Genomic DNA, 25,353 nt, shown 5'->3' with positions numbered 1-25,353 from the left:
GTCCTAGATGAAGTGGTAATTAAACTCACACAACTGTGAGGTCCTGGGTTCGAACCCGGGTCATGACGTCCGGCCTTGCATTTTTCGCATTTGCCAGTTGAATTAATGGTGTTTTAACGATAGGATTTAAAGTACATGTACAAAACTATAAAAGAATGGTAGCAATTTAAAAATAAAAGAATAATGATATTTGTACAACTATTTTGTTACAATTTTTGTGATAAATTGTCTAAAAATTGTTTCAAAATGATTGTACAAATATGATTTATCCAAACCTTATATTCTTTTTAAATTCTCTATAATTTAATTTAGAAAAAACTTAGATGATTGTTTTTAATAGAAAAATGTTAATAGTAATCAGTTGTTATGTTAGTATATTTGAACCATGATTCTTCAATTTCAACTCTTAACTCAAACTCCTTCAAAAAAAAAAAAAAAAACTCTTAACTCAAACTTTCTGAACTGCTCAACTCGTATTTTCTTAACCGCTTTTTCTATGCTAATTTAACTATTTAACTACTTATAATTTCTTAAAATTAACACTCTGTAGAAGTTAATTATAACGGCAAAATATGTATTTTAAGAATCATACAAAATGTTATAGCCACAAAATATGAATTTTAAGAATCATACAAAAAAAAAAGACAAATTTAGATTCTCTATTAAAAATTCTCTCAATTTTTCTATGTGAAATTTCATATACTACGGTTAAGTTTTGTTCTTTAATTTTCTTTGAACTTCCGATCAATTTGTCTTTTTTAAAAAGTGATATGTTAAAGAATGCTCTCATGATATTGGTTAAAAAGATACAAATAAAAATATTGTATTAAAAAAATGGTGAAAAGTGATGAATTCGATTTTTTTAAAAGTTAAAATATTGTTAAATCCCACACAAACTTACCCTAACAAGTGCCTTAAACAAACCTATAGTTAGCATAACCCTTTCAAAAACTTTTTACTTGTAAAAGAATTAATCTATCCCCGACTAAAAGTCTTATGGTGTGTTTACTTTAATGGTGAAAGGGATAAAAACGCGCGTTCATCTAGAAGCTTCAAACAGCAGCTTCATAATATCCACGATTCCGCGGCTTTGAGACGCGGTATTTCAACGCGACGTGGTTTTTAACTCAAACCCAAAGAGACACTTAAACTATTTCCACCTAATTAAAAAAAAAACAATAAAAAACTATTTCCACATCTATTCCTGGTAAGTCAAAGGCAAAAAATAGAATGGGAGCGTTTGAAGAGTTACCGGAAGGGTGCATCGCCGCCGTGCTCTCTCTTACAACTCCGGCTGACGCCGGCAGACTCGCCGTCGTTTCAAAAACTTTCCGTTCCGCCGCCGATTCTGACGCCGTTTGGAATCATTTTCTCCGTTCCGACCCCCAATTCTTTGACTTTATCATATCACACTCTCCTTCCTTTGCAAACATTCCTACAAAAAAGTCTCTCTATCTTGCCCTCTCTAATCACCCTATCATCATCGACGATGGTAAAAAGGTATCATTCTTCGTAATTCACTGATTTCTTGAATTTTAAGGCTTATTATCATTGACTGATTAGTAATTAATTTGAATTGAATTAATTGTTGTATATGTTGAAATTAAGAGCGTTCAATTGGATAGAAAGAGTGGAAAAAAGTGTGTCATGCTTGCTGCTAGATCTCTCGACATTGATTGGGATGATGATGATGAATATCGAAACTGGACTGCTATGCCTGATTCTAGGTTTGTTCTTAACTTTTCCATTTGCGTTTACCAGGTTTACTCTAGTAGGATTTGTATTTCTGTGTAATGTACGTGTGTCTAGACATAGCACATGAATTACACTTAATGCTAATTTAACATAATTGATATCATATGACAACTAACAAATCATAACGTTTGATCTCTAATTGGTCTTAACCTCGCGTTTCTCAGGGTAAAGGACCCTGGTAATATTAAGTAGTAAAGATTGAACAAGGATTGTTTCACCCACGAATTGAACTTGGGTACTCCCAATTGACCGAAATTTTTTCACCACTTGAATCCGATCACTTTGTTTATTTTCTTGTGTCTTTCATTTTGCAAGGATTGGGGGATTAGCCTCTCATGTACTTCCAATTAATTCCTTCTCTCTTTATCTAGTTGATATCAGGATCTATTCATTTAGATTTTAAGCCACAACTAAATTTTTTCACGCACCTAGCCCAATAGTTCCTGGGCGTGAATGGTGTATTTGGAAAAACCTGAGTCTCACGTTGAAATTTGAAAAGAAATAAGGCATGAAAATAGTTTACCAAAGAGAGGCATCCCTCACTTTATAAGTTGGTTTTGTAAAAATGAGCTAGACCCAATATAAAAACATGATATGGTATCAGAGCTCACATCATGTAGGCATGATTTTAAAAAATAAAAGTCAAGTCTGAAAGTCACAAATTTGAAACCATTGTCGTCAAGTCATCCCACCGACCACTACCACTACCACCCACGAAGTTGGACCGCCAACACTAGTAGTAACAGAACCGGGCGATCTCTTCATTGCCAGAGCTCTGCCGTTATTAGAGGTCCGATGCCGATGCGCCATCATGTGCCTAAACATATTTTAAGGCTCTCTCTTTCGAAAGCCAAATCAAGCCATTACTGATCAAAGCTGAGTATGTCATGTCTTTTTATTGGCTTGAATGAATCTATTTCCTATGTAAGTGGTCAGTTACCGTTGATTGATCATGTTCCCCTCATCCTTGAAACTCTCTTTTATTCAATATGAAAAACAATGACTGGTTGTTGAATCTGCTCTTTCCACTTGTACCAAGAATCAGCTGTCTTTTGCTTCCATATTTTCAACTTTTGTTGGTGAAACTTCCAAATCGAAGTTAGTGAAGAAGCTTTGGTCAGTTAGTGCTCAATGTGCTGTTCTACTTCATTCAAGTTTAAAGCACATTAAGTCAGACCAGTGGTTGGACAAGTTTCTGATGCCACTGTGGCTTGGAATATTGAGTCTATACTCTATTATTCTGTCACTTTGCTTCAGTCAGCTAAGTTTCCAAAGCACATATCCATCTCTCCACCCATTTATCTCTTGCGTCCAAATTTAACTTGGAATGGAGCACTCTGGTCTTTCATCTTATAGTCCTTCATTTGTATTGTTTTCTTTCTTGATCCAAATCGTTAGATTTTGGATTCTATGACACCCCATCCTATTTATTTTTCAATGTATAATTTACTTGGTATGAATTGTATTCACTTTTCAGTTCCTTCATTCAAGTTCAAATTGATTTCTCTTAATTCATTGCTATAAACTTATACCTATTCCATTTACTTGATCCACTGGGTCCTTCATCATTCAGCACAGCAGTTGGTAAGGAAGATTGGGAAGAGTGTTGTTCATGGTGGCCAAGTCTACCATGCTCATAACCCTCAAGTCACGCTGAATTCCCCATTTCTTGATATTCCTTCTTTAATTAAGTTTCAAGTAAAGTAGCACAATGTAGTCGGGAATGAGTTGGACATTTGTCTTCAAAATGTTTTTAAATATTAAAAAAAAAGGTATGACCGATGTTGTCAATTGTGGATCCCGGAAAATAGCAGTTTTTTTTTTCAAATTCTGCTATAGCAACTATTTCACAATATTTTGTACTAGATAACGTATTGCGGAACAATTGCTATTTGTTCAGATTCTGCTATGCAGTAGTGTTATAGCACCGCTATAGCCGCTATTCAACAACACTTAGTATAACACCAACTTTATTTTCCGATTTTAATTGTATTCCTTGTTATATGTGTGTCTGTTAGCTAAACAACATGGACTTTCATTTTATGTAAATAATAACTCATTTGTTCTTTCTTTAATGTCATGAATTGGGATGTTTGAGAATAAACACCAACATCCCTTGAATTTGACATATCTCCACTGTTTCAGCCTCGGCTGTTGGGCACCAATTTTATTTTGAAATGATTTATTCTCTATCTCTACTGCTATTCTCCTTATCAACATTGTTCCCGCTTCCATTTAAGAACAAATCACCAAATTAGCTTTTGGATCTGAAGTCTCCCAACACAACTATAATTCTGAGTTTTTAGCTTTTTATGTTGGGCCTATGCTTTTTCATAATAGTGAGATAAGTTCTCTGATATCAACATGACTGCATTATTATTGTCTACGAAAAAAAGTAAAAAGGCTATATATTGTATGATATAACTGGAAGATCATTTTTCATTTCAAGGGATGTAAAGTTGAATGAAACTAATAGTACTTTCCATTTTCAGCTTCTCTCACTTCTTTCACTTACTCCTAATTTTTCCTGCTTAAGTGAAACTTCTTGTTAGATTATTCCATCCCAAAGTTAACTATTCACCCGAATGTGAACCTCAGCAACAGTGATGGTGATCCACTGTCTATATTTCTCTTTAAAGATAGTTAATAAGTAGAATATTAATATACTTGACAAGTTCTAGACCACATTAGTTATGCTGCCAGAAAAATTAGTCCATATGTACATCAGCCTTGTCCTCTTGATATTTTAACGGCAAACTTGACTAGGTTCTCATATTTTCTGAGACTTCATCGTTACAGTAACACTTGCAAGTCCATACAGAAGCTGAATAGGCCTCATGTGTTGCTTCTATCCACAATTACCACGAGGGGATGAGGAACATAAAAATTTGGATGTCCTTTTTGTGAGGAAGAAGATGACTGTTGTCGTTCCCAAGTTGGTTTTCAGTATTGTTGTCTAATATCGGATTCCACTTTATTTTCCTCCAATCTTGAGAGGAGGCAGGGTATTATTTGTAACAATCAATATAACTTGGTTTATCATAATTATTTACCAAATTTTATCATAATCAGTTACAGCTTGATATGATTTAGATATGCTTGGTTTACAGTTTCCAAAGTTTAGCTGATGAGCCTGCATTGCTTCTGTCTCTTATCCTTTTGTATCTTTTGGGCACAAATTTTGGACAGGTTCCCTGAAGTTGTTGAGCTTCTTAACATGTGTCGGCTTGAAATTTGTGGCAAGATAAACACCCTTACCTTGTCTCCAAATACTCTGTATGCAACTTATCTTGTGTTCAAGATGATTGATGGCTTTGGTTTTGAGAATGAGAACTATCCGGTGGAGTTATCAATTGGTGTCGAAGGTGGCCATTGTTTAACCAAGATTGTCATTTTGGTGGATCCAGATGTGGAATGTAAGCGGCTCAACAGAATATTAGGTAGCCAAGACAACAAAGTATTTAGACTGAAACGTCCTAGTATGAGAAGTGATGAGTGGTTGGAAACTGAGATGGGAGAGTTCTTCATTTCAGGCTTACCAGATGAAGAAGTCCAAATGAGTATTACTGGGATAAAGGATGGTTATTATTGGAAGAGAGGTTTCTTTGTTGAAGGAATAGAAGTTAGGCCTAAGGAAGACAATAAACAACATACACTGAACTATGCAGGGGTCTTGTGTCTTGGATTTCAGAATAGTGCATAACTAGAAGAAGCAAATAGAATTTGACAGATCTTTGCCATCAAGATGATTGATGGTAATATACAAATATGTTGAGAGTAAATACCAACATCTATTGAGTTTGACAGTTCTGTACTGTTTCAGTCTTGGCTCTTGGTTACCAATTTTGTTTTGAAATGATTGATTCTCTACTGCTACTCTCCTTATCAACACAGTTCACTCTCCCGTTTGGATACCTATACAAATGCTTATTGCATAAGAGCATATATTATGAGAGCTTACATAGCTTACATCATAAGCGCTTATACTCAATAAGTTTTTATGTTTGGACATGTACATTAAAAAATGCTTGCATAAATTGAAGTGTTTGGATATGTTATTACATAAGCAATTATAAAATGCTAATGAAATTTTAAAATTTGATTTAAAATAATTAAAGAATCAAACTATCGTTATTAAAGTAAATATTAAGTGGCCTAAATACTAAAATCCGAGTTTGCACACGTTCTGCTATCAAAATGGTGTATAAAAGATATATGCATATAAAAAAGAGAAGGGTGTTTATCTACCTAAAAAAAAAAAGGAAAATGGATAATTTTATAAAAGAAAATATTACTTTAAAAAGAATGAGGAACCCGGGAATTGAAGTTTTTTTTGTTTTTTTTTTGTTGAGAAAACCCGGGAATTGAAGTTGTTGTGAATTGTTGTTATAAGCTCCGTGAAGCTCATGGTAAAGGTTACACTGTAACTTGTAAGCTTTATTCAAATAGGGTTAAATATCCCTACAAAATAACAAGCTTTCAAGCTTAGTTCCTACAAAATTTTTATTTACTTTTAGTCTTTATTTACATTTTATAGGGACTATTTTGGAGTACAATCTTATGGAGGATTAAAATTACTATAAAAATTTTCCAGAGACTAAATTTAAAAAATTGTGATTTTGTAGGGACTAAAAACATATTTAACCAATGAAATTATAGGGTTAAATAATATTGTAACATGTAAGCTTTATTAAAATAGGGTTAAATAACATGCTTTCAAGTTTAGTCCCTACAAAAATTTTATTATTTTTAGTCTCTTTTTACATTTTATAGAGACTATTTTGGAGTACAATCTTATGAAAGATTAAAAAAATTACCATTAAAATTTTCTAGAGACTAAACCAAAATTTATGACGGCCTAAATAACATAAATAGGTCTATAACTAAATAACGAAATCTTACGAAGGTTTAAAGGTCTAATCACACTAATATACCTTCTATTAAATAGGAAAATCATATGAAGACTTGAGTTTATGAAAAAACTTCAACAATATCAATAATGGAAGATATATTATAAATAAAAACTTAATAGGTCGATCTGACGGGTTTAATAGGCTTTTTTGTAAGCCTTAGTCTGGCCTATTTAAGTAAATAGGATTTAGAAAAAGCTTGAGTCTAGTCTTTTTATTTATAGAGTTGGGCCAATCTAGGTTTTAAATAGACTACGTTGTATCTTTCAACAAAAAAAAAAAAACTATATTGTAGACCTCTGTAGGACGGTCTAGCTTGTTCTCACCCAAACTATATTGGCAACCCGTAAATAAACTATATTGGCAACCCGACCTTGAAAATACATATGAAAATAGACCAAAATGATAACATTGAAATGAAAAATAGATAAAGGATTTAACTAATATTTGAAATTAAGTCAAGGGACAACTGTAATTTTATCTTTAAATTGTGCCCTATAATAAATTGTGCCCTATAATATCTATAAGATTTCAACGATTTATGCATTGTAAAATTTATCTGCCGAAGAAACTCTGCTGCTAGAGTTTGAGAAAGAAAATAGTGAAACCATTAGTTTAATAAAAAACTTAATTAAGGCAGATGCAAATATTTTCTACAGCTACATACGAATGCTCAATTGATTGTTGTAAAATATATTGTGATTTTTGAAATGCTTAATTCAAAATGCTAATAATAAGCTTTGGAAATATTGAAATGCAGAGTTTCCAATTGGATAGAAAGAGTGGAAAAAAGTGTTACATGCTTTCTGCTAGATCTCTCTCCATTGCTTGCGGTGATGATGGTCGATCTTGCAATTGGATTGTTGTGCCTGATTATAGGTTAGCTCTTAACTTTTCCATTTGTTTTATTTTAATTGTGTTCATTAACTTAATGATAAGTAACTCCCTAATAAAAACTTAATGATAAGTAATAACCAACCAATATATCATCATCAATTTAATTAAATCTTAATTGAAAATTATCTTTGTGAATGTGTTCTCCGATTGTATTTCTCACTGTCATACACTTTTTCTCATGTTTATTGCTTTCTTCACCTTCACGCTTGTATGTTTTAACTCTATTCTTTCTCCTTTCTTGGCAAATTATTCATTCCATTTACTTGAATGGTGGTCTGCTGCCTGATAAATCTTTGTAGATAACTAACAATGTAGCTTCTTAACTTAGAAGTTTATCACATTCATTTTCACTTTAAATAATTTAGTTATCATTGGTTTACAACTTCGAAATTTTTGTTGACGAGCTTGCATTATTGGTGTATCTACACCCGTCTAAATATCCCATTTGTGACGTTATGAATCTCTTTCAACTTTTTTGTCAATTCATGTATTCTTATTTCGGTAACTTTTTGTGTTGGACAGGTTCCACGAGGTTGCTTATCTTCGACATATGTGGTTGCTTGGTATTGGTTGGATGATAAATATCCTTGCCTTGTCTCCAAATACTCAGTATGCAACTTATCTTGTGTTTAAGATGATTGATGCCGAAGGATTTCAGAACTGTCCTCTGGAGTTATCAGTTGGTGTTGGAGGTAGCCATAATAGTACTGAAATTGTCTGTTATGATCCAAATGTGGAAGGTAGGCTACACAACAGAGTATCGCAACGTCGTGATGGGTGGTTGGAGATTGAGATCAGAGAGTTCTTCAATTCAGGCCAAGAAGATGAAGTCCTGATGAATGTTAAGCAGAGAGATTATTGGAAGAAAGATCTCTTGCTTGCAGGAATAGAAGTTAGGCCTAAGTAAGACCAGTAAGCTGGAACATAAAACGAAGAAGGACCGACACTCCATTCCGCATTCACTAGTCTGTGATAGAATGTGCTTGAGTAACAATATTGATTAAATGGAACCAATGCTTAATGGTATGAATGAATTAAAATATAAATCTAAGTACAGAAGACTAAAAAGACTCCATTTAAATTAATAAAAAATTGAACCTATTTTTTTTCATTGTTTTAATGGATTGATTAAAAAAGAAGCAACATCTGTGTATGATTTTAGCGGTGAGTTTGATAGAATTACGATGAGCAATTGTGATTTGGCCAATGCTACATTTTAGAGTTTTTACAAAATCATGATGTTAAGGTGATTTCAAGTAACTCAAATGGGATACCATACGGCATACATGCACTTGGTAGACTAGAAATTAAATTAAGGAAAGAAAAATAATTGTACAGTCTCAATATTTAAGAATAAAATCAATTGTAAATGGAAAAAACTATAATTTATAGTTTTAAGTAGAATCAATTTTTCCAAGCAAAATCAATTCACCTTTAAATCATCAAAACATGATAAAATCAATTTTGGAGATTCCTACATGTTCTCAAGTGTGTTTCCGGTCATTTTCGTCTGGCTGATGGATGACTTATCTACAAATGCTCTTACTACACATCAGTTTCGTATATTGTTGTCCAATATTGGATTCTATTTTATTTTCCTATGATCTTGAGAGGAGGCGGGGTATTATTGTAACAACCAATATAACTTATTAACTGAAAAAATTCTATTTTTTTGTTTTGGAAATATTGTCATAATTTTCTACCCATTGAGAAATTTTATTAAAAAATATAAAAGTTAGACATGAATTGACTAAAAAGTAAGGATTAATTTCATGGATTAAATTTTTTAGAGGGATCAAATATTTTATGGGATTAAGATCAAATATTGGTATATTTAGAGGGACTAATTACTTATTTAACCCTAATAATGTTAAGAAGTGGCATAAATAAATACTAAAATATGAGTTTGCAAGTTTTTTAACATTGCACACGTTCCGCTATCAAAATGGTGTATAAAAGATATGCATGTAAAAAAAGATAAGGTGTTTATCTACCAAAAAAAAGTAAAATGGATAAATTTTATAAAAGAAAATATAAGTTAAAAAAGAATGAGTCACCTCGAAATTGAAGTTGTTGTGTATTGTTATAGAAAATTGTTCTTCTCCCTTTTAAAATTGTTTATTTTCATCTTGAATTTTCACAATTAACACCCACAACCCAATTCGCTCGCCAATACTACACACAACAAGCAAACAAAATCCATAGCACCAACAATATCAGTCCCCCGCCATAGCCTTCTACCGCATACAATCATATAAACCCTCCAATACAACAATCATATAGTATTCTTAAACTTCATCGTAAAGAGCAAAGAATGACAAGGTTTGATGAATTGCCTGAAGGGTGTATTGCCACCATACTTTCTCGCACGACTCCGATTGACGTTGGTAGATTCTCCGTCCTTTCTAAGATTTTTCGATTTGCCGCCGATTCTGATGATGTCTGGAATCATTTTCTCCCTTCTGACATCTCATCTATCCTCTCACAATCTCCTGCACTCTCCAACATTCCAACCAAAAAGGCTCTCTATCACGCTCTTTCTGATCGTCCTATCATCATCAACCATGGGCAAAAGGTATTATTCTTCATAAATCACCAATTTCTCGAATATTAGGGTTTATTATCATATCGGACTTGACGGGAAATAAACTAACAATTTTGTTTAATTTGTTTGTGCTTTTAAATTAGGAAAAATTACACTTTTAGTCCTTTAACTCAATTGTAGGTAACAGTTTGGTCCTTTATATTTTTTATTTATTTATTTCAATTTGTCCATTTGCATATGAATTGTCAAGCTTCAAGTTCATGGTTTTATTTTCGTATGGCCTTTCAATATTCAAATTTATGATCTTCATCTTTGTTTGCATAAGAATAAAAAAAAAAGATTAAGGACCAAATTTTTACCCGAAATTAAGCTAAGGGACTACTATTGTAATTTTGTGCCCGGTAAGCATAGATAATTAGGTAAAGAAGATGCAATATTAGTTATGCATCAAAATGTCCTTAATTCGTATAAGCATCTAATATCTTTATGATTTCTGCATTGTAAAATATATATATGCGGAAGAATTCCTGCTGCTAGAGTTTAAGAAAGAAAATAGTAAAACCATTATGTTAAAAAACTTAAGGCAGATGCCAACATTTTCTACATCTACATACGAATGCTCAGTTGATTGTTATAAAATATATTGTGATTTTTGAAATGCTTAGTTCAGAATGCTAATAATAAACTTTGGAAATATTGAAATGCAGAGCTTTCAATTGGAGAGAAAAAGTGGAAAAAAATGTTATATGCTTGCTGCTAGATCTCTCGGCATTGCTTGGGGTGATGATGATCGATATTGCAACTGGATTGATGTGCCTGATTCTAGGTTAGTTCTTAACTTTTCAATTTTATTATATTTTAATTGTGTTCATTAACTTAATGATAAGTAATAGCCAGCCATCATCATCAATTTAATTAAATCTTAATTGAAAGTTATATGCACCTTTGTGAATCTCCCTTGTATGTTTAAACTCTATTCATTCTCCTTTCTTGGCGAAATTTTTTTTTTCTTGGCGAATTGTTCATTCCATTTCCTTGAATATTTCATATGTGAGTTCAATTGATTGATCCTATTCCCTCCATCAAGTAAACTTTCAGCAATGCATGATAAAAAAACATGAGAGGTTGAATATATATAAAGAAGTTTAATAAAAATATTTTCTATTTCTACTTCTCTCACTTTCTCCTCGATTTTTCTTCCAAGTGAACACTTCTTGTTAGGCTACTCAATCCCAAAGTTAACTATACACCCAAATTTGAACTTCACTGACAATAATGGTGGTCTACTGTCTGATAAATCTTTTGTATATAACAAACAATGTATCTTATTAACTAAGAAGTTTATCACAATCATTTTCACTTGAAATAATTTTGTTATCATTGGTTTACAACTTCGGAGTTTTTGTTGACGAGCTTGCATTGTTAGTGTATCTACACCCGTCTAAATACCCCATTTTGAAGGAATTTTATCGGAGATAGCCCAAAATCATGGATACAAAATTATGGCATATTAGAAAAATACATCTAAACGTGTACATTTGTATGATCGATGCAATCCTGAGAGAAGTTTTGGAGACGTTCATAACTCGTTGTCCCTTTTTGATGTCTTTAGAATGAGAGTGTAGAGTGAATGATTATCCGAGCTAATGGGATAATCAATATATATAAACATCGGTAGGGAGAGGGACGTCTCAACAGTCTTACTATGAGAAACGACCCAACCCATCACGACCCGTTTTTAATTACAGCCCATTAATAAATTTCATTTTATTCCATGCAATATTTTAATTATAATTAATAGTTGATATAATAATTTATTATTTTAATTCTTGATTAAGGTTAATCCATAAAATTCAACACATTTGTGATGTTATAAATCTCTTTCAACTTTTTTTTCTCAATTCATGTATTCTTATTTTTGTAACTTTTTGTGTTGGACAGATTCCCTGAGGTTGCGTATCTTCGTCTTGTCTGGTGGCACGAAATTCGTGGGGTGATTAACGATCTTGCCTTGTCTCCAAATACTCGCTATGCGGCTTATCTTGTGTTCAAGATGATTGATGCCCATGGATTCAGGAACCTTCCTGTGGACTTATTCGTTGGCATCGAAGGTGGCCTTAGCAACACTAAAACTGACTGTTTGGAACCCAAACTGCACGGTGGATATGGATGGTATTGTGTTCTGAGAGAGGTGGAGGACATAGTTGTAGGACTACCACGTCCGAGTGTGAGAAGTGATGGGTGGTTGGAGATTGAGATGGGAGAGTTCTTCAATTCTAGCCTTGAAGATGAAGAAATCCAAATGAGTGTTGTCGAGAAATTTGAGAGTGACGATGAGAAGGGAAATTTCTATCTTGAAGGAATAGAACTTAGACCTAAGGTAGACAATTAAACAACATTCATTGACCTATGTAACATATATTCTTGTTTAAACCGTCACTTCGCATAATATATGAAGAATAAGTTACATTGCTATAAATAAGAATAATTATGCTCTCTTTAAATTGATGGAACATAATGGAGCGGTGTGGAATGAAACATAATGAAGTGGAGTGGAATGGAACAAAGATTTCATCCCACTAATTGGATATTATGTGATTGACTGAATAACATTTCCATTCTATAGTTTGGAAAGTGGACGGAACAAAATGAATTATAATTTTTTATTGCATTTTTAACCTTATTTAGAAAACATTATTATTTATTATGTAATGCTATCTCCTTCAACCATTCAAACACCCAAACAAAACTTGATAGAGCATCCTAATTTGATTTAGCATGTGAATCACTTTTTACCAAACTGTGTTAATAAAAAACTCTATAAAAAAAGTTAAGAATATATATACTCAGGACTCAACATAGCAAAGTTTTTTTGAAATAAAGAAAAGAAAAATTAAGGTAAACATAGAGAGAAAAAAACCATGCCGTTGCAAGAAACAGCAAACATGCATGCAAAATGATGAAATGAAACTGGAATGATGGACGATCAGGAAACGCAAAGGGAAATAAGAAACGATAGAATGATGTAATTAAGAGGAAGGTAACAATATGATGGAATAAAAATAAGGGTAGATCGGGTTCGATTTCCAGAAGGAACAATGCTTAGCCAATACGCATGCCTCTACGCATGAGCTGAATTAGTCGTCCACCTTTGGTGGGTCGGAAACCGGTGTGAAAGCCAAAAAAATAAAATAAGGGTAAAATAGTATGATTCAATCATAAAGACCAATTCTATTGGATATACCCTAAATTGGGGAAGGGTATAATAGGAATTCCTTCTTACTATTTCAGTTTTGTTTTGTTTTTGTTCAGTACTGTAGTATCTTGTTTTGGTTCGGTTTTGCTTTGTATGAATTTGTATCAAACATGATTATGAATCTGTCCTTTGTATTCCGGCATGGATCTAATCTAAGTTGTTATAATTGGAGAAATTTGACCCCACTTGTTCAATATTTTTGTAACCAACAGCTAAATAATTTTACATACTGACCTCATTTCCATTTTAATATTGTCCTCATAAAAGCTCATATGCACTAAAAACAAACAATTAACCAACACACATTACTACTAAATACTAACGAAAATGCGGATGAGTAGGTGATAGAAGTTTGTCTCGGAACAAACTCTAATAACTTAAAAGTCTTCAAGGCTATGTATATTCAAAATACATTATTTTTTTACAATAAAAAAATACATTACTTTATTAAAAGAAAATGGGAAAATCGAAGTGTGGGGGTGGGAAACTTAATAGATTTTCAATGAATCAATTTTTTTATCTTCTCACATATGAGATAAATTAGTAAAATCCATGATTTATTCACATATGAGATTCCAAAGACTATTTTGGTTGTTACCGGGTTAAGTCCGAGTAATCTAACCATGAAAGATATGGGCCCGTTTGTTTGAGTTTTTTTGAAAAAAAAAATATTTTTTCAACTAAAAATTCACTTTTTATTTTATTTTTGTAGTGTTTATTTTAGATTTTTAAACATGTGGGTCCATATAATTTTGGTGGATCCATGTGCATTTTAATCAATCAAAGAGTACATTGAAAAATGTGTTTTTTTAAAAATCTATTTTTTAAAAAAAATAATAAATTCATTCTTAGCCTCAAAATGAAATACTTTTTCAAGTAACTTTTCAAAAATCTATTTTTTTTTCTAAATATGAGGAGCTCAAGTGTAAGAGATTTAAATCTTCATAAAAAAAATGTTTTTTATGTTAATAAACAACTTTAGTTTATTTATTTTTTCTCTAAAACAAATCTCTAAATTCTTTTAACTCAAAATTGATTTTTTTTTTAAAGGCGAAACAAAAACATCATCCATTATGCCAAGTGAAAAATTTGATGACAGGAAAATGGAATGTAGTGTGGTGAGTCTCTGTGCCACCAAAAGCTTGCCATCTTCTTCGGAGAGCATGTCAGGGTTGAATTCTGGCATGCCAACTTTCATTACAATGACATAATCGATGTTTTTCCTTTGTGATTCTGAAATGAAGACGAGCTCCATACTTTTTTCCTTTGTGATCAGACCCGTGCTTACATGTTTGAGTAACATGTTTCAACAACATCTGCATCAATTACTCTTTGTTGAATTGTACGAACTGTACTCGTGAATCCAATTACTCTCTATTGGAGTAATCATGCTTCTGTATTATAATCCAAGTTAGTGAAGAATGATTGACAGGAAGGTGCCAGTGTACTGTTCAAAGCCACGCCATATATCACAGCACATAGCTACTCCTTGGGTGCTTATAATTTGGATTCTGTTCCTCCATATCACTTCCAGTGTTGTCTGACGGCTTATTTTGTGAAGGATGGTGGCACCCTGGTGTTGTATGACAGCTTAATGTATCCACCATCAATAACATATCACTTCAGCTAAGTATCAGCAGCATGTATCCATGCTCTTCACTCTTCTATCAGCTTGAAGCGCCAACGTCCTTCATCTGTATTCCTGTTGTTATTGCTTCATCTTCATCGTTTCTTTGTTTGGTCCTAGTTTCTGCGACAAACAATCCTATATATTTTTCATTGCATCATTTCATCATACTTTGCAACTAAAGATGCAGTTCCTGTTTTAAGCCTTGGTATTATTGCTACACAAGTACTTGATCAATTAACTTTGCATGATTTATTTTTTAATTCCTACATTAAATTTCAAATTCCTTTCTATAAATTCATTGCTATAAACTTTTATTTGTTTATGGTTACCTTGTCAACCATGCTCATTAGTCATTACATTCAAGTTGTATTGAATTCCCAATTTTATTCGACTATTTGTCTCCAAAATGTTTTTACTTCTTAAAAAATAAAGTGTGACTGTTACAATACTATTATACATTTATACTGGACAATTTCTAGATTTGCATCTGCTATGCAGTCAATAAAACGAGTCATCACGTCTCGGGGTCTTGTAGTCTATTATCTGCTCAGATATTTGACAGGCACATATGGCTACGGTCTCCTATTTTCTGAAACTTCATCCTTACACTTGCAGCTGCAGGAATATGCGGAAGCTGACTACACCACATGCGTAGATACCTGGACACAGGCCTGCATTTGCACTAAATCTTACCAATACCATGTTTTCTTTTGAATTTACTTTTGTCATGGAATCAAACCAATCTACTGTTAGACATTCATTTGTGCCATTGTGGAGGATGAGTATATGTCTTTGGCAGCAGTGGCCAGTGAACTACCTTGGCTATTATATCTTTTCCTATAACAACATATATAACTTAAAACTGATTAACTGGGTAGGTCAACTTGTTTGATGCCGAAATACTTTTGGACAGGTTCCCTGAAGTTGCTGAGCTTCTTAAAGTGTGGTGGCTTGATATTCCGTAGGATGATAAATATCCTTGCCTTGTCCCCCAAATACCAAGGATGCAGTTTAACTTGTGTTCAAGATGATTGATGCCGAAGGATTTCAGAACTGTCCTATGGAGTTATCAGTTGGTGTCGGAGGTGGCCATAGTAGCACTAAAACTTCCTTTTTGGATCCAAATGTGGAAGGTAGGCAGCACAACAGAGTAGTAGTATCACAACGCCCTAACGTGAGAAGCGATGGGTGGTTGGAGATTGAGATTGGGGAGTTCTTCAATTCATGGCCTAGAAGAAGAAGTCCAGATGAATGTTAAGGAGACAAATTATTGGAAGAAAGGTCTCTTTCTAGAAGGAATAATAGAAGTTAGGCCTAAGACCATTAAGCAACATTCCGTGAACGTCTTCCGTAAACTATGTTTACATTTATATTTTCTTTGTCAACTATTAATTATGTTTATATTACTTATTGTGGTTTAATATATTGGGATATGGGATTTGGATATCAGTTTAATCTTGTTTGAACTATATATTTAATATAGTTTGATGCAATATGAATTTGCTGCCATTTATTGATTTGTCTAGTTAAGGCATTGTTTCCAATTTAATCAATATTGTTGTCACTCTGTCGTCATGATGTAATGAAAATGGAAGAAGGATCGACTCTCCTTCCGGCAGGCACTAGTCTGTGATAGACTGTGCTTAAGTAACAATATTGATTTAAATGGAAGCAATGCCTTAAGTAGACCACAATTTTTAAAACACTAATATTATTTTTAGGGGAAATCTCTACAAAATATAAGAATTGTTGTTCTAATAGTATGAATGAATTAAAATATAAATCTAAGTTCAAAATAATAGAAAGACTCAATTAAAATAACTAAAAGTTATGGAGACAGAACCTATTTTTTCTCTCCATTGTTTTATTGGATCGTTTAAGATAAAAGCAAAGTCTATGTGATGCCATACATGCACTTGGTAGACTAGAATTTAAATTATAGAAAATATAATTGGGGTAAATGAAAGAAAAATAATTGTTGAGTCTTCATATTTAAAGTTAAAACCAATGGTGTAATAACATTAGTGAGCGGCGATTTGTGATATCTATCATTTGTGTATGCTAAATGTCACCGGTAAAGAACCAAAAAATGACACGTTTTGAAGAATTGCCTGAAGAGTGTATTGTCACCATACTCTCTCGCACGACTCCGATAGATGTTGAAAGATTCTCCATCCTTTCTAAGATTTTTTGATCTGCCGCCGATTCTGATGATGTCTAGAATCGTTTTCTTCCTTCTGATATCTCACCCATCCTCTCACAATCTCCTTCACTTGCCAACATTCCAACCAAAAAGGCTCTCTATCTCGCTCTCTCTGATCGTCCTATCATCATTGCTCATGGTCAAAAGGTACTATTCATAAATCATCGATTTCTCGAATACTAGGGTTTATCATCATATACTGTAAATAAACTAACAATTTTGTTTGATTTGTTTCTGCTTTTAAATTGGCAACCTTACACTTTTAGTCCCTTGACTTAATTTTAAGTAAGAGTTTGGTTTTTTTATCTTTTTTCATTTCAATTTTGTCCTTTTAGTCCATTTGTATATGTTTGCATCTATATTTACATGAGAATATTAGATTTGAACCTTGAAAATACATATGAAAATAGACCAAAATGATAAAATTGAAATGAAAAACATATAAAGATTGAACTGTTGTCTGAAATTAAGTTAAGGGATTACAACTGTAATTTTATCTTTAAATTGTACCTTATAATAAATTGTGCCCTATAATATCTATAAGATTTCAACGATTTATGCATTGTAAAATTTATCTGCCGAAGAAACTCTGCTGCTAGAGTTTGAGAAAGAATATAGTGAAACCATTAGTTTAATAAAAACTTAATTAAGGCAGATGCAAATATTTTCTACAGCTACATACGAATGCTCAATTGATTGTTGTAAAATATATTGTGATTTTTGAAATGCTTAATTCAAAATGCTAATAATAAGCTTTGGAAATATTGAAATGCAGAGTTTCCAATTGGATAGAAAGAGTGGAAAAAAGTGTTACATGCTTTCTGCTAGATCTCTCGGCATTGTAACCAAAAAAAAATAAAAAAAGATCTCTCGGCATTGCTTGGGGTGATGATGATCGATATTGCAACTGGATTGTTGTGCCAGATTATAGGTTAGCTCTTAAATTTTCATTTTGTTTTATTTTTATTGTGTTTATTAACTTAATAGATCTCTCCTCAATCCTTGAATATTTCATATATGAGTTCACTTGATTGATCCTATTCCCTCCATCAAGGAAACTTTCAACTATGCATGATAAAAAAAAAACACGAGAGGTTGAGTATGTATAAAGAAGATTAATGAAAATATTTTCTATTTCCACTTCTCTCCTTGTCTTTTCTTCCAAGTGAACACTTCTTGTTAGACAACTCAATCCCAAAGTTAACTATACACCCAAATTTGAACAATAACGTGGTCTAATGTCTGGTAGATCTTTGTAGATAACAAGCAATGTAGCTTATAACTGAGAAGTTTATCACAATCATTTTCACTTGAAATAATTTAGTTATCATTGGTTTACAACTTCAAAAATTTTGTTTGACGAGCTTGCATTGTTATCGCATCTACACCCATCTAAATACCCCATTTTGAAGGAACTTTAACGAAGATAGCCTAAAATCATAGATACAAAATTATGGCATATTAGATAAATACATTTAAACATGTACCTTTGTATCAACAATGCAATCCTGACAAAATTATGGCATATTAGAGAAGCTTTAGAGACGTTGAGAACTCTTCTCTCACTTCCTGATGTGTTTAGAATGGGAGTTTAGAATGAATGATTATCTAACCTAATGGGATAGTCGGTATATATAAGCATCAGTAGGGAGAGGCACCTCTCAACAGGCTTACTATGAGAAACGGTCCAACCCATCATGACCCGTCTTTAATTACAGTCCATTAATAAATATTCTTTTGTTTAGTGTAATATTATAATTATAATTAATAGTTGATATAATAATTTATTATTTTAATTCTTGATTAAGGTTAATCCATAAAATTCAACAAATTTGCGATGTTATGAATCTCCTTCAACTTTTTTCTCAATTCACGTACTTTTTGTGTTGGACAGGCTCCCCGAGTTGCTTATCTTCGTCATGTGTGGTGGCTCGAAATTCGTGGGATGATTAACAATCTTGCATTGTCTCCAAATACTCAATATGCAGCTTATCTTGTGTTCAAGATGATTGATGCCGATGGATTTAGAAACCTTCGCGTGGGTTTATTCGTTGGCATCGAAGGTTGCCTTGGCAACACTAAAATTGTCTGTTTGGATCCTAACATGGTGCCCAAACTGTACAGCATAGATAGAAGCTGGTATTGGGTTCTGAGAGTGTTGGACGACATAGTTGTTGGACTACAGCGTCCTAATGTGAGAAGTGATGGGTGGTTGGAGATTGAGATGGGAGATTTTTTCAATTTAGACCTCCAAGTTGAAGAAGTATATGAGTATTGCCGATATAAAGGTTGGTGAGATGAATGCTAATGAGATGAAGGGAAATTTCTTTCTTGAAGGAATAGAACTTAGGCCTAAGGTATACAATTAAACAACTTTCATTGACCTATGTAACATATATTCTTATTTAAACTGTCACTTCGTACAATATACGAATAATAGGCCGTGGCGGAGCCACGTACCATTGAGAGGATGCACTTGCATCCCCTGATTTTTAGAAATTACTCCTAAAATTTTGATTTTTTTCCGCTATGAACCGCCTGACATTTTTACTCTACACCTCCTGACCAACTCTCATAAGGCTGTTGCATTGCTTACCACATTCTCTCACTAGAGTTTGTACCTTTTTGACTCTTCTTTGTTCACCTTTTGACTCTTCTTGGTTCACTTTTTTGCAAATTGTACATATCAAGTGATAAACTATAGTAAACATGGACATAAGCATGCTAGGCTCTCAAATCAATTTTACCTTTTAATTTTTACCTTTAAGAAGCATTTTCCTTTTACATTTACCTTTAATTTTGCTAAACTCCGGTTTGTGAATTGTTCTCACATATATGCAAATTATATATCATTATTATGGGTAGAATATATGTCATTTGAGCAGCAACTTAAGACACCATTTTCTTAAAGACATCAAAATTATTATTTTTACTTAGTAATTAGTATTATATAAAAATATTTTTTAAATTGCTTTGATTAATTATATTGACAAATATTTTTAGAGAATTTTGATTATGAATGAATATTTTGCAATAAAAAGTACAAGAAAAAAAACATTGGAATAATTAAAAAGAACACAATTTTATTGATTAATAAGGACACAAAAAATCTACGAATCGACTTTAGATTTTGGCTGTAAGCATTTAGCATTTTTTTTTTTTAAGAATTTAGCATTGTGTCTGTTATAGGTGTTAGTTTTGACATATATATATATATATATATATATATATATATATTAATTATTAATTAATTAAAAATTAAAAAATTTAAACCCTCTGACTCTGGGGTCCTGGCAACGTCACTGATAATAGGTTACATTGCTTATGCGAAAAAGAATGAATATGATTGTTCATTGGAAGGATGACTATTTCATATGGTAGTCATTGTATCAAATAATGATATGAGTTAAATTTGTGGGTTGATAAAAAGAAGAAGAAAAAAAATTGAACTTAAAAAATAACTATTTTTAGGGAATATGTGGCGAAACATGTTTAAATATGAATTGACTTGAACGTGAACGTTGAGCCTTCAATTCACACTCTTTCTACTCTTTCACTCTTCTCATTCTTGTTTTCTTCTTTAGAACTCAAAAAAATGACAGAGTTTGAGGAATTGCCGGAAGGATGCATTTCCGCCATTCTCTCTCGCACAACTCCGGCTGACGCCGGCAGACTCTCCGTTGTTTCCAAGACAATTCTTTCTGCCGCCGATTCCGACGCCGTCTGGAATCAATTTCTCCCTTCCGATTCTCATTTCATCGACTCTATCATCTCCCTTGCTAACGTTCCAACCAAAAAATCTCTGTATCTAGCTCTCTCTGATTCCCCTATCATCATCGACAATGATCAAAAGGTATTCTTCTCTTTGTAACGGTCAATTTATCTTATATTAGGGTTTATCATCTGTATAGTAAAAATATAAACTTTGGATTGATTGTTGTGCAAAAAGCTATTGATAATTTAAGATTTTTAGTTCTGATTGTTAATAAAGCCTTGGAATTTGATACAATTAAATGCAGAGCATTCAATTGGATAGAAAGAGTGGAAAAAAGTGTTACATGCTTGCTGCTAGATCTCTCTCCATTGCTTGGGGTAATGATGATCGATATTGGAACTGGATTGCTATGCCTGATTCCAGGTTAGCTTAGATCTTTAAGTTTTCTAATTTTTTTCTTCTTTTTTTCTTGTGTTAATAATACTATTAGCACCCAATATGTCTTCATTAACTTAATTAACTCTTAATTAACAGTTATATACACCTTTATGAATACAAAATTTAGTTGAGGCAAATGGATAAGTTGCTATTGATACTAAAATCGACGAAGTAAGAGTGAGGAATTCCCTAACAGAAAATATTAATTGGATTTTGCATAAATGGCTTAGTTCATATTTCCCTTTGTTCAATTCTACTTATGGAGATTCCTTTATCAATACAGAGAGATTCCAATTACAATTTTATTTAAGTTGTGCTTCTCTGTTTCTCTCTTACAATTCTCCTCATTTTCTGGTTCCTTTGATTATTGAATTTCCCATGTTGCTCCATGTAGCTATGCCCTTGATTTCAAACTCAAATTTAAAGCACGTTCAGTCAAACCAGTGCTTGGACAAATATTTGATGTCCCTGTAGCTTAAAATTTGTTTCTCAATATCACTTCCATTGTTGTCAAATATCGGCTATGGTGGCGCCGTGGTGTTTTGTGGTGGCTAAAAAGTGCGTACTTTTTTCTTTGTGCTGTGGTCTGCCATCCATCATAGATAACACTTCACTTCTGCTAAGTATTAGCAGAGTGTATCCATGCTATTCACTCATCTATCTCTTTCATCCAAGTGGGTGCAGATCCTCTCCATTTGGTGAGGAAATGGCCATCTCAATTTCCTTTCATAAAAACAAGACACATCGATAAGTAAATATCAATGGTTCAGAATCATTTCACGGATTATTTTATTTTTTATTTTAATTGTATTAAACAAAATATAAAAAGCTACGACCTCCTCTCTTCTCTCTGTCAATGGAGTTCTTAAGATCCCAGTTCCATATAAATCCCATCCCAGTTCCTTTGTGTTTGTCGTTGCTGACTACACCTCCTTATTCCGTCATAGCGTCACCATAGCCTTGTTGCCAAACATTGAGATTGTCCTTTGCGTGCCGATTCTTCTTCATGTTGCGGTTATAAAGTTCTTCTTGGTCTGTTTATTTCTTATCTGATGTTCAACCCATGCCAACAATTAAATTGGTTGTGATTTATGAGCAACTTAACTAGAAGGTTATGTGATTGCTTGTATCAGCTGTGTAAATGTTAAGGAAAATATAAAGATTAAAAGAATAATTTCCATCAACAATCACACAATACCAGGAAGGATTCATATGTTAGATGGTAAAGGAAAAACCTTGATGAAGAAGATCAGAATATTAAAGAAAAGAAAACAGAAGGAAGATTAAAAGATTTATAACACTTAAAAATTAAAGAATTTAAATGGCCGATACAACACAACAGTCACAGAGAAAGACACAAGTTCAGACATGAGGAGGCAAGTGGTGGCAAAAACTGGCGGAGGTCACCATGTCGACGCGATGGATGCGGTTGCTGAACCTCGGGCAGTGAAGGGTTGGTAGATGAAGAAATACTCTTTTTGTTTCTGAAATAAATGTTTTTTTAATTGTAAGAAATAAATGTGTGCCATTGATATCTTGATTTGCCACGTGTCTTTTTTTATGAAAGGAAATTGAGATGGCCATTTACTCCCCAAATGGAGAGGATCTGCACCCCATCCAAGTTCACCTTGAACACCAAGATCCTTCATCTTTAATGATGCAGTTATTGCTTCATTTACATAGGTTTTTTATCCTAATTGTCGCGACAACCAATCCTATTTGTTTTTTCAATGTATCATTTTACCAAATTTTTAAAATCTCTGCTCAATTTGTTTGTTAGTTTACAACTAAAGAAACTGCTCCTTTTTTAAGCCTTGGTATTACTACACATTGTTCTTGATAAATTGAATTTTCATGATTTGTTTTCAGTTCCTATATTCAAGTTCAAATCGATTTATATAAATTCATTGCTATAAGCTTATACTTATTTTGTTATTTTATTTGCTGAGTCCTTCATCAACAAGGACAGCAGATGGTCTTTGAGGAAGACTATGAAGACTGATGATGTTCATGGTTACCTTGTCTACCATGCTTATTACATTCAAAAGTTGAATTGAATTCCCCATTTTTTGACATTCCTTCCATAATTAAGTTTCAAATAAAGTGTGACAGTGTACTCATTATTCTCGAGTTGACTATTTGTCTTCAAAATGTTTTTTACTTCTTAATGTATACAAATTGAACACTATTATACTGGACAATTTCTAGATTTGCATCTGTTATGATGTCAACAAAATGAGTCAGCTTGTGTCTAGGCCTTGTAGTCCTCGTCTTGATATAGTCTATTATATGTTCAGATATTTGAAATACGCACATGTCTACGGTGTTCTATTTTCTGCAACTTCTTCCTTACCCTTGCAGCTGAAGACCTATGCAGTAGCTGACTAGGCCACTTGCATAGACACTGGACACACACCCGCAGATGCACTACATCTTACCAATACCGTGTTTTCTTAGAAATTTACCTGTCTTGGAATCCAAGCAATCTACTAGCAGACGTTCATTTGTGGAAGTTGAGTAGGTCAAATTACCTTAACTATTATTATTGTCTTTTCGTATAACGGCATATCTAACTTATTAACTGGGTAGGTCAAATTGTTTGGGCTAAGGGTTGGAAGAGTTAAAGAAGAAAAATGCTAATATACTAACTAATTACTAACATTTGCTTGTCCCAAATAAAAAATAGAGATGTAATGAATCACTTTCAGCTTTTCTCTCGGTTCCTATATTCTAATTTTTCAACTTTTGGATAGGTTCCCTGAAGTCGCTGAGCTTCTTGTTGTTTGTTGGCTTCATATTAGTGGGATGATAAACATGCTTGCATTGTCCCCAAATACTCAGTATGCAGCTTATCTTGTGTTCAAGATGATTGGTGGCTTTGGATTTCGGAATCCAAATTGTCCCGTGGTGTTATCAATTTGTGTCGAAGGTGGCCATAAAAGTACTAAAATTGTCTGTTTGGATCCAAATGTGGAAGGTAGGCTGCATAACGTAGCAGTAGGATTGCAACGCCCTAGTGTGAGAAGCGATGGGTGGTTGGAGATTGAAATCGGGGAGTTCTTCAATTCAGGCGAAGAAGATGAAGAAGTTCAAATGAATATAAAGGAGACAGATGATTATAATTCGAAGAGTGGTCTCTTTCTTGAAGGAATAGAAGTCAGGCCTAAGTAAGACAATTAAGTAACATTCCATGAACTATGAAAGGGGTCTTGCATCTAGTGGTGGTTTGAAGATTGTCAAAATACTATGTTACATATATGTTTCTTCCAAACTGTTTCTTTGTAAAGCATATGTATGTACAACTTTTATTTACATGTCATGGTTCAATATATTGGGATAGTTGTGTTTATATCACTTATTACTATTGATTGTTTGAACTATATAATATACTTTGATGCAATATGAATTTGCTGCAAATTATTGATTTGGAACCCTCAACTATGATCGTTGGGGACTGAATTTATTCCAGTGATTTAAATTCTGGTCTGTTTAAGGCATTGGTTCTATTTTAATCAATATTATTAGTTTATTACTCATGAATAGTAAGCTGAAACGTATTATGAAGAAGGATTGACTCTCCTTCCAGTACTCACTACTGGTCTGTGATGGACACTGTGCTTGAGTAACAATATTGATTTAAGTGGAAGCAATGTCTTAAGTGGACTGCAATTTAAACCACTGCAAAATATAAGAATTGTTTTTTTAATAGTATGAATGAATTAAATTATAAACCCAAGTTCAGAATAATAAAATGACTCAATTTAAATAATTAAAAGTCATGGAGACTGCACCTCTTCTTTTTTCTTTTTTTTCTCCATATTTTTTATGGATTGATTAAAATAGAAGCAAATTATGTTTATGGTTTTAGCAGTGAGTTTGACAAAAATACGATGAGCTATCGTGATTTTACAAAAGTTACATTTTTTAGTTTTTTTTTTTTTTTTTGTGGTGACCGAGATTCGAATTCGGACCTTGCATATGTTATACATTGTCCATACCAATAA

The 25,353-nt window shown here is 33.0% G+C and overlaps 4 protein-coding genes and 1 pseudogene across 4 annotated transcripts; all 5 read left to right on the top strand.

Annotated features, from left to right (window-relative positions):
- Positions 1 to 1,175: 1,175 nt before the first annotated feature.
- LOC11435102 (putative F-box protein PP2-B12) lies at positions 1,176 to 5,644 on the top strand. Its single transcript, XM_003590831.4, has 3 exons — positions 1,176 to 1,500; positions 1,609 to 1,727; positions 4,945 to 5,644. The coding sequence occupies exons 1-3, from the start codon at positions 1,231 to 1,233 to the stop codon at positions 5,456 to 5,458; spliced, it is 903 nt and encodes a 300-aa protein (XP_003590879.1). The 5' UTR covers positions 1,176 to 1,230; the 3' UTR covers positions 5,459 to 5,644.
- A 2,465-nt stretch (positions 5,645 to 8,109) lies between these two features.
- Positions 8,110 to 8,562, top strand: LOC11435101 (F-box protein PP2-B10). Its single transcript, XM_024780910.2, has one exon. It carries the CDS (start codon positions 8,113 to 8,115, stop codon positions 8,467 to 8,469), a length of 357 nt encoding a protein of 118 aa, XP_024636678.1. The 5' UTR covers positions 8,110 to 8,112; the 3' UTR covers positions 8,470 to 8,562.
- Positions 8,563 to 9,876: 1,314 nt separating this feature from the next.
- LOC11425073 (F-box protein PP2-B11) lies at positions 9,877 to 12,537 on the top strand. Its single transcript, XM_003590829.2, has 3 exons — positions 9,877 to 10,137; positions 10,815 to 10,933; positions 12,049 to 12,537. The coding sequence occupies exons 1-3, from the start codon at positions 9,877 to 9,879 to the stop codon at positions 12,497 to 12,499; spliced, it is 831 nt and encodes a 276-aa protein (XP_003590877.1). The 3' UTR covers positions 12,500 to 12,537.
- Positions 12,538 to 17,082: 4,545 nt separating this feature from the next.
- On the top strand, positions 17,083 to 19,565 carry LOC11425072 (F-box protein PP2-B11-like; annotated as a pseudogene).
- Positions 19,566 to 20,686: 1,121 nt separating this feature from the next.
- Positions 20,687 to 24,773, top strand: LOC11420814 (F-box protein PP2-B11). The gene is made up of 3 exons (XM_003590826.4): positions 20,687 to 21,049; positions 21,216 to 21,334; positions 24,103 to 24,773. Exons 1-3 carry the CDS (start codon positions 20,792 to 20,794, stop codon positions 24,518 to 24,520), a joined length of 795 nt encoding a protein of 264 aa, XP_003590874.1. The 5' UTR covers positions 20,687 to 20,791; the 3' UTR covers positions 24,521 to 24,773.
- The last annotated feature ends 580 nt before the right edge of the window (positions 24,774 to 25,353 follow it).

The sequence above is a fragment of the Medicago truncatula genome, chromosome 1 (genome assembly GCF_003473485.1).
Source record: "Medicago truncatula cultivar Jemalong A17 chromosome 1, MtrunA17r5.0-ANR, whole genome shotgun sequence".
Classification (NCBI taxonomy): Eukaryota; Viridiplantae; Streptophyta; class Magnoliopsida; order Fabales; family Fabaceae; genus Medicago; species Medicago truncatula.
The sequence above is the reverse complement of the archived record's forward strand: the minus strand, read 5'-3'. Positions and strand labels throughout refer to the sequence as shown.